General features: G+C 27.6%; 1 protein-coding gene across 1 annotated transcript in view; it reads left to right on the top strand.

Moving 5' to 3' along the window:
* The window catches only part of LOC117177801 (acyl-CoA Delta(11) desaturase-like), a 144,855-nt gene extending 132,558 nt beyond the window's left edge, over window positions 1–12,297 (top strand). The window contains exons 5-6 of the mRNA XM_033368737.1: window positions 5,755–5,937; window positions 11,632–12,297. Coding sequence (XP_033224628.1) covers window positions 5,755–5,937; window positions 11,632–11,923 — 475 coding nt within the window. The 3' untranslated portion in view covers window positions 11,924–12,297. The remainder of the gene's footprint in view (window positions 1–5,754; window positions 5,938–11,631) is intronic.
* The last annotated feature ends 1,379 nt before the right edge of the window (window positions 12,298–13,676 follow it).

Below are 13,676 nucleotides of genomic sequence, written 5' to 3'. Positions count from 1 at the left end.
TATCTAGTCGGGAGTGGTGCTGACTGAAAACAGATGATTTGGAGCGATTCGCGCGCCATCTGTTGGTCATTCTAAGGACTTATTGAACTACCCTCGTAAAAGGGATTTTAATTTTTAATTTTCTTTTCATAAAAATTACATTCAGGAATTTAAATTTTTAAACTAATTCAAAAGGAAAATTTTTCAATAAAACAGATTCATTTTTTACCGAAAGTATGACTTTAACAAAATACTTGAAGGTTCAAAAAAATAATTAAATGTTTTATTCAAATAGCTGGATTTTTCACTTCCAAAGATGAAGTTTCAACCAAAAACTTAGTATTATACTGAAAGATAAATTTTTAACGAGAAAATTAATTTTTCAATCATGATAGATGAATTTTCAACAAAATATCACAATTTTTAAATGAAAAAGATCAATTTTGAATGCAAAATGGAATCGTTGAATACTCAGTGAAAAAAGTTAATTTTCAATAAAAATAAAAACGAATTATCAAATGATTAAATTCAACTAAAAATAAGAACTTCTAACGTAACAAATAATTTGTTGTTAATTGTTTTTTATCTACTGGGCCAAAATGAATTTTTTTTAAAATTGATTTTTAGTTTTAATATTTATAAAATATTTTCTCAAACAAAAATAACTTGCAACAAAATAGTTAAATTTTCGGCCAATAATGTAAATTTTTAAGAAAAAAATTAATTTTCAACCATATAATTTTATTTTAGCCAAATTATTGTACTTTTAAAATTCGCAAAAAACTTTTCTAGAAATAGCTCAATTTTCAACAAAAAAGTTATGTTAACAACGTACGGGTAAATTTTAAACTAAAACTATGAATCCTCAACGAAAGAATGAATTTTTAACAAAGTAATTTTACAAAGCAGAAGTTGAAAAAAAATATTTCTAATAAAAAATTTAATGAATAATACTTGAACAACAAAATTTGAAATTTGAATTCGAAAACATTTAAATTTAAGCAAAAAAGATCAATTTACAACAAATTATTTGTTTTTTTTTCAACAAAAAACGGAAAACAATTCAGAGCAAAATATAAAAAATTTTAAACAATGAGATGAATTTTTGAACGAAATTGATTAATCTTTCAAAAAATATATTTTTAGGAAGAGAATACAAAATTTAACCAAAGAGTCAACATTTTAACCAGAAACTTGATTTTCTACGAAAAGATGAATTTTCCCCAAATGACATGAATTTTTACTGTAATTTTCAATTCAAAAAGAATAGTATAGGCCTCAATAAAAACCATGAAATTTCTAACCGTAAAAATATAATTTAAAAAAATGATTTTCAACTAAACAGTTCAAATTTAAACCAAGAAAAATAATTTTCAACGAAAAGTAAAATAGTTGAATTTTCAATTAAAAAAATTTATCTTCACCCAAAAATGAAACGAATTTTGAACAAAATATTGGAATTTTCAATCAAGGAGATGAATCTTCATTCCAAACATTAATTTTTAAAAAAGTAGTTTAAATTTCAAAACTATTGTATTTAAACAAACAATTTGCATTTTTAACAGAATAATTAAATTTTTAACAAAACAGTAGAAGTTTTAACTAAAAGAGTTGAATTCCGAAACAAAAAAATTAGTTCTAGGCTGCAGATGCTCACAAAAAATGCTTTCGTAGCCTATAAGCTGTTAATAGAATGGGCTAGGGTACTGGGTAAAGATTGTAGAAATAGGTAAAAATAGGGTAAGTTTAGCTAGGGTACTTAGTAAACTTGGTTAGCTTACGGGGTAAACTCGGCTAAGGTACGGGGTAAAGATGGCTGGGGTACGGGGTAAAGTTGGCTATAATAAGGGGTATAGCTGGCTACTTTACGAATTGAAGTTGGCTAGAGTACGGGGTAAATCCGGGTAAGGTACGGGGTATAGTTGGCTAGGGTAGGAATTACAATTGTGCTAGAGTACCGGGGGTGACGGGGTAAATTTGACTGAAGAACAGGGTAAATTTGGCTACGCGCGGGGTAAAGTTGAATAGATTAGGGGTGCTAAATTTAATTTATTTAATTTAAATTAAATTTAATTTAATTAGGAGTAGTATTTGGGTAGAATACAGGGTAAGGTTTTCTGAGGTATGGGGTAAAGGTGACTAGGATACGGAATAAAGTTAACTCGATTACGGGATAAAGTTGGCTACGTACTGGGTAAAGTTGGCTAGGGTACTGGGTAAATTCGGTTAGGGTACAGGATAATTTTGGCTAGAGTACGAGGTAAGGTTGGCCTAGGAAGGGGTAAAGTCGGTTATTTGTCCATCATAAAATATTAAAATGAAAGATAATTCTGCAAATGAATTAAGAAAGTGAAAAAGGCCAAATTTGATTTCTTAAACTTGGTAGGTATATTCTAGACTTAAATTACCATTTCCATTTGTAGTTTAAAAATGTATTACGCAGATCACTCTCAGCGCTACTCTCGATTCAAGCCAAGCTCATCGTTTAATCTTCAATTTAAAAGACGACCCCTTAAGATCAAGCTAATAACATTCATCTTAGTAACTAATTTTACCCTGAAGTGGAAATGCACCAGAAATTGCGCGCTTTCATTTATAAGGAAATTTCCTTCGCTGAACGTATTCTGCTTTTAAAGCTACCTCTTTATTCTTATTTTATTTACTGTAAAATTAGTTGTCCATTTTTCTACAACTTCTTAGCCTTTAACGGTATATTTTAACATTTATGAATATTCCTCAATATTTATTAAAAAATACATACATTTTATACAAAATAGTTACATTTGCAAACATAAGGTTTAATTTTCTATAAAAGAAGACGGATTTTTAACCCAATTAATCCATTTTAAAAAGGATCGTTTCATTTTCAAAGATAAGGATCAATACTCTACTGAAAGAGTCGAATTAATAAAAATACATTTCTTTTACTAAAAACCATTTATTTTCTATGGAAAATTGAATAGTTAACTTTTTATTAAAGAATTTAAGTCTCAACTCAAAAGTTGAATTTTAAAAAAACAAAAAAAGAATATTCTAACAAAAGGTGAATTTTCAAATCAAAAACACGAATTTTTAACGACAGTTGAATAATGAACAAAAAAAGCTTTTGAGGACAATCAAAAAATATTCATAATGTTTAATTCCCAAGCTAAAAAGAAGAGGTTTCTGCAATGAAGTTACTTTTTTAACAGTGAAAATGACTTTTTTTCCAAAAAAAGATCGATTTTCGACCAACTAAACCATTTTTCAACCAGATAGTTTAATTTTTAAAACGAAAAATAGCAAGTTTAATCAAATATAGAATAATTAAAATTTCCTTAGAAAAAAAAATTATTTAAAAAACGAGTTTTCTACAAAACAGGTAAATTTTTTATTTTAAATATTTATATTTTCAACAAAAAAGTTAATTCTGAACAAAATAATGAATTTTTAACCGGAAAAGTTTAATTTTCTACCCGAATAGACGAATTTTCAACGAAATACATTAATTTTCAACGCAGCAGTTGCATTTTAATCCAAAAGGGTTGCACTTTTAACAAAAAGATTAATTTTCTACCAAAAAGAGGAATTTTCAAATAGAAAAAATCAATTTTGAAATTATAACATAAGTTTTAAAACAAATTTAATCGCTTTACATTTCCATTAATAAAAAATTAATTCTTATGAAAAAAACTATTGGCGGAATAGTAAAATTTTCAACCAAAAAGTCGATTGTTTAATTGAGATATTTTTTCAGAAAAAATATAAGCAATCAACAAAATACATAAGTTTCCAACCAAATATTTGAATTTTCTACATACTAGTGGAAATTTAAGCTAAAAAAGATCAAGTTTCAGTTAAAAAAATAAACTTTTAACCAAAAATAAAACCAACTTTCAAAAAAACAGTTTAACTTTCAACCAAAGGAATAAGTCTTCATTTTAAAAAATACAAATTTTCAACAAAGTACATGCATTTTTTACCAAATAGTTGAATTTTCAACTTATAAAAAATATTTTTCAACAAAGAATGGAATAGGTGCATTTTTAAATCAAAGAAATAATTTTTAACAACAAAAAAATATTTTGTTGAACAATAGTTGAAGTTGAAAGTTAATGCTTAATTTTAAACTAAACCGTTTAATTTTCTAATGAAATCTTGTTGATTATTTAAAGAGTGTTAATTTTTTACCGAGATAATTATTTTTAACCAAATCGTTAAATTTTCTATCGATTTTTTAAGTTAACCATATAGTTTAATTTGTTGTTAAATCCTTAAATTGTAAAAAAATATTAATTTTAAAAAAAGAAGACGAATTTTCAAGAAAATAGTTAAATTTGTTGGCAAGAAGATACATTTTCAACGAATGTGATGCATCTTAAACATTTAAAATATGTAATTTTTACAAAGTGATTCAACTTTAAGCCAAGTAGTGGTTAAAAAAATGAATTCTGAAAGAAACATATAATAGTTAATATTTCAACAGAAAAATATTTTAATCTCAAATTAAAAAAAAAAAAGTTTTTAACAAAATAGTTTAATTTCTATCGAAAATAGATTATTTATCAATCGAGCAGTTGCATTTTTTAACAAAACAATTAAATGTTTAACGAAAAAGACGATTTTTCAGCAAAATGATCAAATTTGCAGCCCAAGAGATGAATCTTCAACAAACAAAAAATGTCACAAAGTAGTACACATTTTAAACAAACGAGAGGAATTTTGAAATAAAAAAAGGGTACACTTTTTAACCAAAACTATTTTTGGAAACAGGGAGAAAAAAATCTGTAAAAAGGGTAAAATATCGGAAATGGAGGAAAAAGTGAAGTCTGAAATACTAAAATGATTTGCAAACGTATAAATTTATTATCTGACTGTACTTTTGCAAGGCAATCCTTGGAAAAATCTGCAAAATTTATTTTAATTTATGATCCTGAAATGTATTAGACAATGTGCCGAAATGAAAAAATGTATAGAGAATATAATTAAAAGTATTTTTATACTAGTGTCAAATAATTTCAACTATTTATTCATTGCTACATTGTCGGCTACTTAGAATCACTTTTATATTTCGTATTTAAAAATATGTGGAATATGAAGACGCTCCCTAATAAAGTTTTAATTGTAAAAAACAGTTGAATACTTTCCACCTCTTAAGTTATTAATCAAAATACTCAGATTTTTCAAATATTTCAACAATATTGATTAATTAAATTATAAATAAAACATTCCACTAAAAAGTTGAGTTATTTGGTGGAGTAATGAAGCAAAACATGGTACATCTATTTTTTTAAATAAATTGTTTTAGTATGGTTTTACCATTTTCAGAAATCCAGAAATATATATATTGACCCTTGGTTCGCAAACAAATTCTATTCGATTAAAATTGAGCTTGAAATAGGTTATAAGCTTTAAAACATATAAATTGAGATCCGTATATTCTGTACTAAATTGTTCAATATGTCATAAAAGCTGCATCAATCCAAGTTAATAGATTCAACAATTTGATAAAATTGGATAACCATCTAGATAGTTTCCTTTATATTATCCTATTTGAATTCTAAATAAATCTCCGGCGTTTATGAAATATATTTATTGCCATGTTATTGAGGAATCTTCGCAAATGGATTTATAGGCTTTTGTTCACGTACAGCTCATTTAAATCTGAATTTCAACACGTAGATTTTGGACCACAATTCGAATGTTCCGAGAGTGATGTACATAAATCAAATAATATGACCAGTCAGAAGGTTAGTGCAAAATGTATCTACTATTCATAGTGTTCTATGTTCATAGATACTACGAGCCCATCATGGTTTCTCTCTGTTTCATCCTACCAACTCTGATACCCGTTTACTGTTGGAATGAAACTTGGTTCATCAGCATCCACTCTGTCATCGTTCGTTACGTTTGGCTGCTAAATGCAACGTTTCTCGTCAACAGTTTCGCACACATGTGGGGCAACCGACCATACAATAGGTATAACGAATCTTTTATTTGATCTTTTTTTTTTAAATTACGACCAAACTTATTTCATAAAAATAAAAAGCGGGAGCAAGTTGGGACAATGTAGGGAATCATTCTAACAATCCAGTTCATGTGTCCAAATGTATAAACATTAGATAAAAATTTGTTATAGAAATGACATGCTTCAGACCTGGAAAAGTCCTTGATGATGATAAGAAAATCCTTTAATGTCAAAATTCCTGCTACAAGTCTTTTAAACTTATTAGGCTAACTGATGTCAAACCAAAACATGTTTGCAGACAAACAAAATGTTTGAAGATAACATTATGGTTCTTTGGACTGTGTCCGAAACTGTCATGCTGTTCTTTGTTAGTGAAAAGCAAGCTACCTGTCTGGCCTACATAAAATTTATTACAATTTCAGCAAACAATTTTATGTACTACATAAGTGACATGACCAATTTTAAAAGAAGCTTTGCTTAATTTTATGAACCAAAAAAAATTCCCAGCAAAACTGAATACCGGTTTTGCCCTAATGTTATCATAATAAGGTGATAAGATGATAGCATCAGATTTCCTTGCATTATGTTGGAAATTCTTATGATATTTTGTTCTAATTGAAAATAATAATCTACCAGTCTGACCTACATAAAATTTATCGCGAATCAAGCAAACAATTATCTATAGTACATTAGTCAACTGACAAATGTTAAGAAAATCTTTGCCTAATTTTCCGAACTCATCAAGTTTGGAATCAATTCCAAATGTCTATTCAATGCTGAATTCACTTGGAATTCTTTGAATCTCAAAAGAGAACCTATATAAGAATGGTAACGAAACAAAAAATTTAGAATTCGCGTGCACATAGAAATGTAAATTTCATATAACAAATCTTTAATTTAATTTTTCTTTATACGATTACAAACAGAATTATTCCATCAAAATAAAGAACGGGAGCAAGTAAAGACAATATAGGGAATCATTAAGACTATCCAATTAATGTTTTTGTGTGATAATAGAAAGAGTGATGATAAAAAGTATAGTAGGTATACAAAATACATTTTTCAGATCAGAAAAAGACCTCGATTATGCTAAAAACATTCCTAGTCTACATCGTAACCAGTTTCTACCTGAATTTATGATAATGGCATGACCATATGATAATATAATAATATGCTAATATTACAGTTAATTGGATTGTGTCAAACATTGTCATGTTGTTCTTTGGTTCTAGTGAAAAATAATCTACAAAAGACCACAAAAGACAACATACTATGGAATAATATAGTAACAAAAAGATTGGAATATACTTTATGAACTTGATATAAATTTTGAACAACGATTCTTTTATTTTATCTTCTCTTTGTTACTTAATATAATCAAAATTATTCCATCAAAATAAAAAGCAGCTGCAAGTGAAGACAATCTAGGAAATGATTATAACAATCCAATTAATATGTCTGAGTATAAAATACATTATAAAAAGAATAGTAGGTATAAAAAGAACATACTTTACACCAGAAAAAGCTCTATATGATGTTGAAAAGATCCCTGATTGTCAACATCTCTACTATAAGTCTTTTGAACTTTTTGGGTTCATGTTGTAAAACTTAAACATGTTCCCAATCAAACTGATGACCAATTACGACCTGATTTTTTGACATAAATTTATGGTTTTTTGGACTGTGTCTAGCATTGTCATGATTTTCTTTGGTTATATTTAATGAAACGATTTTATATACTACGAGTATATTAGTAATCTGATGAATGTTAAGAGAATATTTGCTACAAGTCTTTCAAACTTATTGGGCTAATGGTGTAAAAACAAAAACTGTTTTTAGTCAAACTGATGACTAGTGTTGACCTGATGATTGGCAATTACTTTATGATTATTTGGTTTGTGACAATCTAAGCAAACAATTTTAGATACTACATTAGTAAGCTGACGAGTGTTTAGAGAATCTTCAATTAATTTTATGAACTCATCAAGCTTGGAACTAATCCCAAATGTTTCTTAATGTCGAATTTACTAGAAACTCTTTTAATCTGAAAAGACAACCTACCATCGAATGGTACTGAAACAAAAAGTTCTTAATCTACGTTATAATCTAGATATAAATTTCGTTGTTTGAGTGATAGTTTAAACTTTATGCAAACAAATTTTTTTACAATAGCTATTTAATGCTGAATTGGGTGAGAAAAAAGTTGATTTATCTGTCTGAATTCGTATCCTTTTTTATACCAAACCAGGACAATAGTGCTATCGTCCCTTTTCAAAACTTTAACATTCAAAGAGGAAAGTGAATTGTTCGTTTTAATCTCACGAGAATCAAAGCTGAAAGCTTTTCCGTTCTCCCCTTCCAAAACATTTTTTTAAATATTTATTTTCTTAAGCGATTTGCAATGTGTTTTATTTTTCATTAATAGACTTCACTATCTTTCAACGGGGTCAAATTTATAATACCAACAACTAAAGGTGAAGATTTTTAGATTTGTATTTTCTAACCTTACTTTTTTTTAAATGTCATTTTTTTTCGTTGACATTTTGTTTTTATCTACATTAAAAATTGTTAATGGTTTTGACAGAATTAAGTAATGAGAAGAGCATTTGTTTTTCGAAATGTTAAGAATAAGGGATCTTCTCAACTTATTTTCAAGTCTTTTCCTTGGTCTGAAGAGATCGCTTTTTATACATACTCGAATTTTTATAATTTGACAATTCCAAAATAAGATTAGTAGGAAAGCACTGCTAATTTAATATTTAAAAATTATACACAGAAAAAGGTGGGGGTTCAGTAATGTTGCGGCTCAAGTCAAAGTTGGCATCCTTTAGAACCAAGAAAAAAATAAAACTCTTTTTGAGGCTTCCTTTTTGTTTCGCTGATATCCGATAGATGGCCAGTGACGCGTTGTAGCGTTTTAAACTGCGCATGCGTTGAAAAGAGCGGGCTTATTTGAAATCAATAAAGACTAGGAATAATCATACAAATAAATATTAACAAAATGTTTTTAAAGAGATTGAATTAAATGACAGAAGTGCCTAGGCTCGTCACTTACGGTACGTGCGCAGTTAAAAGCATCGGATTTTAAACATAACCTTAAAAATGATCACAACTAATGCGTATTATCTTCCTTTTATTATTCTATTTCGTTTTAGTTTCTTTATTAAATTTTTTCCTGTATAAAACTATTAGATCTCTATTTTGAAGTAAAAGGTTTGTCACTTATTTATAAAATCTTCGAAGTGAGTCGAAATAGAAAAAAATTTCTGTACAAAAAGTGTATTAAAATCCATACTTTGGGTTCCTTTGAATCCATTTATTGTTTGGGTTACTGTTCAGTAAGAGAAGTTTCCTTTTTTTCATCCGGCTTTAAAGCAAAAATTAGTTCTCATGAAATGCCCCGGTTTTTCTGTGTATCGGCATCTCCAAATGATAAGACTCTATCTCGAAACATGCAGATTAAAAGGTCCTATCTCGAACCCTTAATTTGACTCTATTTTGAAATTTTTAAATCTAAGTTTCGCGTATTGAAGACCCTACTTTGACATTTAAGATCCGAACTAATTATCAGAAATTAATTATAAATAAATACTTTTTTCAATACTCAAGCACACAAAAATGTTTTCTATTAACTTAAAATACTGAAAAATGGTATAAGAATAATATTAAACATGGTAAATATTGATTTGCCTAAACATAATTTGCTCATGGCGATCCGTTTTCGAAAAAATCGAAAAAAATTGTGTATTAAAATGCTCTTTTTTTAAAGTTCTCATGTAAAATTATAACATTCTAAACAATTTGTAAAGGCAAAATTCACTTTCGTCCTGAATTTTCAAAAGTTAAATGTTCATTTTTCTTCAATATGCATTAGTTGAATTGTCAAATTCGAAAGTTCAATTTTTGTCAATCTTGCACAGTTTAATTGTTGATAGTTGAAAATTCAATGTTCAATTTTTTCTAATTTTCAACGGTTAAAAATTCAATGTTTAATTTTCAATCTTTCCCAGTTGAATTATAAATATCTAAAGTTATTCATAATTAAAAATTCAACATTTAAAAATTAATGTTTAATTTTTCTTTAATTGTTCACAGTTCAAAATTCAATGATCAATTTGCATTCTGATTCATTTTTTAACAGTTAAATTTCCAATAGTTGAATTCTCGAAAGTCAGAAATTTATCTGATGAAAATTCAGTTTTCAAGAGCTGAATTATCAATTTTCTTAAATTTTTTACAGTTGAATTTTCGATTTTAGAAAGTATAAAATTCAAGTGTTAAAAATTCATTTTTTTGTAATTTTCAACAGTTGAAAACTTAATATATAATTTTCAAACTTGAAGGGATAAATTTCAAAAAGATTAATTGTTTATTGTCAAAAATTCAACCGTTGGAAAATAACGGTTAAGTTTTTAACAGATCGAAATTCAATTTTCAACTGATGAAAATGCAATGTTCAATTTTCAGTTTTTAACAGTTGGATTTCCAATATCGATTGTCGACAGTTGAAAATTGTCTTCAATTTTCTCTAATTTTCCAAAGTTGAATTTTCAACAGCTGAATTGTCGAGATTGGAATTCCGGACGGTTAAAAGTTTCATTCTTAAATTTCTGCAATTTTCAAAAACTTTTAACACTTCAATTGTTAATATTCCTAAAGTTTCAACAACTTAATTTTCGACAGATAAAAATTAAATTTTCTCCAATTTGCCACATTTAAAAATTCAACTGTTGAAAATTTAATGTTGAATTTATTTTCATGTTCAACAGTTGAATTTTAAATCCACGAAAATTGTACACACTTGAATTTTGTATGCTCTTTAATATTTAATTTTCCATAATTTAATGTTCAATTTTCTACAATATTTAATATTTTTCAATTTCTTTCTTCATTTTTCTTTATTTTTTAATAAATGAAAATTCAATGTCAGATTTTCAACCTTAAACACTTGAATTTACAAAAGTTAAATTTAATTTAAATTTAAATTTTATTAGTCTTTACCAGTTGAAAACTCAATGTTTGATTTTAAATTTTTTTTCATTTTTAACAGTTGAATTTAAAGCAATTGAACCGTCGATAGTTAAAAATTCAACTGTGGGAAATTCAATTTTCAAATGTGGAGATTTCAATTTTGTAAAATTTCTAAATGTTGAAATTAAAATTTTCAACAATTTTCGAAAAATGATTAATTTACAATTTAAAAATCTAATTTTTTAAATAAATGTTTAACTTTCCTAAACTTAAAATTAAATAAAACTAATTTCGTACTGATACATTTAAGTATTATATTTATACAATTTTAATAAGAATTCAATTTAAAAAACAATGCAATAAAAAAATGTTTTAAAAAGTCGCTTTTCTAAACGGCTTAACATTGGAAAATAATGTTTCATTAAAATAACCTTCATCCAATGAACCATCATTATGGAATTAATTAAATTAAACAAAATAAATCACAAATCTAATAATCTGGTAAGAGAAGAAAAATGAGATATCTAAGATAGAAAATTTAATTTTCCAGACTCTCTGAAATGTTGAATAGTAGAAAAGCTAAGATTTCGCATTAGAAATTGGCTTTAATAAATCGAACTTTGCTCCCGTAATCGCCACTTTTTGTCATGTCGTTTTAATGGTTTCCGGCGGAGAAGTCGGAAGGAGAGAAGTTTTAACGATGATCGATTATTCGCTTATCTTTTGCTCCTCAGGAAAGTGAAGCCGACGGAGAATCCGACCGTCGCCTTTTTTACTCTCGGCGAGGGTTGGCACAACTATCACCACTCGTTCCCGTGGGACTACAAAGCCGCCGAGCTTGGCGCTTACGGACTGAATCCAACCACAGCTTTTATCGAGGCTATGTCCTGGATCGGTTTGGCCTATGACCTTAAAACACCCAGCAAAGAACTCGTTGAGAAGCTCACTCTCTCCAAGGGAGACGGCACATCCAGTCTCTGGGGCCAAAAACACCACAACCAAAATCACCATCCCCATGAACGCTGAAAATAGCTTTAATAAAAAAAAGAAGCACACTCAGTCTCTGGGCCAAAAACAACACATTAAAAATCACCATCACTCTGAACGCTGAAAATTGTCTCAGTCACTAAAAGAAGCACATCCAGTTTTTTGGTCAAAAACATTATCTATGTTGCGGAGACCCAAGTTATTTTAATCGCCTTAATCTTATTTTTTGTTTAGTTTGCTTTTATAAGATACTTTTTATAACTCATGCATGATTTCAGCCCTTATCAATGCGGGCCAAAGTTATATTTTTTAAACCCTAGGTATTGAAAGGTACTTTTCATACCCTAGGGAGTGAAAAGTAAAGTCAGCGGTGAATAATGAAAATTATCAAGCGATAAAGTTGGTCGTGTTCACAGATACTTTGACAGCTTTGACGAACACGAAGTGATAAGTTACTATAATTTACCAAAATTTAACAAAAATTAGAGAAAATTTTCGGAATTTTGTATGCTTCGAATTTTCTTAAATTTCAAGAAAATTTTTAACTTTGTATATTTTTGAAATGGCAAAATATGTTTGAGATTTGATCGCATTGACAGATTCTTTCGCAGATTTTACCAACTCTTATCGATAAGTTACCAGAAACTACCATAATTTACTAAATATTACAGAAAAGTTCAAATAACTTCCTGCTGAATACTCTAAATTAAAAAAATTATGAAAGTTTCAAAAATTAATAAGAAATTTATTTAAAATTTGATCTAGCCAACTCGAAGCGATAGATAAAAATGAATTACCATAATTTACTAAAAAATACCGAAAAATGTAGATATCTTCCGTAAATTTGTAGATATATAACATTTTTAAAATTATGGTACTTTTAAAAATTTCGAAAATTGATCCAATTTTTTATCAAGAGCTACAAAAAATTGCAGATAACTAAATTTTTGGATACTATGAATTCTAAAATTGTTAAAAAAATTTAAAATAAATTTATGATAAATTACAGAAAATTTTGGATACTCTAAATTCACGTAAATTTCAAAAATCCCAAAATTGATTCGAAACTCGATCGCTTTAATAGATTGTTTTATTTAAATTTATTTTTTAATTTACGATCCATTTCTAAAATTTTCAACATATTTGGCCATTTATAAATTTACCATAATTTACAAAATTTCCGTATTTCTGAAAATTTCAAGAATCCTAAATAAAATTATTATTCATTTTTTCAAATGACAAGGTTCTATTTCAGTAAAAGCATATTGAAAGATTTTACGTCGGGAGTTCGAATGCCAAAGTTCTATCTCGACAGCAAACTCTGGAACCTTAAGAATTACAGCCTTATTATTTGGACACGCCAATATTCTAAAAAAACGTCTAATATCATGCATTTGTTATAAAAAATCACAATCGGCAAATAGGGGAGGGGATTTCGATGACTAGCGTATTTTTTCAATAATCGTCGAAAAAGTCTTGCTTTTCCTCCTTCGTGCATAACATAATATTTGAGAATATTTTCGAATCTCAGATGAAATTATTATTTTTATTTTCAAATAAAAATGCTCTATCTCGGTAGATGCATACTGAAAGGTTCTATCTCAGAAGTCCGAACAAAAAAATTCTATCTCAAGAAAAAATCTGCAAACTTGCAAATTTTAACCTTGTTATTCAGACATGCTGGACTGAAATTTGTGATCTGATGACGAAAAGAGAATTTGCTCAAAAATTGTATAGAAAACGTTAATTTATTTCTTAGTCATGTAATATAGCAGATAATTCTAAATTAGAG

Source organism: Belonocnema kinseyi, chromosome 8, assembly GCF_010883055.1.
Source record: "Belonocnema kinseyi isolate 2016_QV_RU_SX_M_011 chromosome 8, B_treatae_v1, whole genome shotgun sequence".
Classification (NCBI taxonomy): domain Eukaryota; kingdom Metazoa; phylum Arthropoda; class Insecta; order Hymenoptera; family Cynipidae; genus Belonocnema; species Belonocnema kinseyi.
Note: the sequence above shows the minus strand (reverse complement) of the source record. Positions and strands in the feature narration are given on the sequence as shown.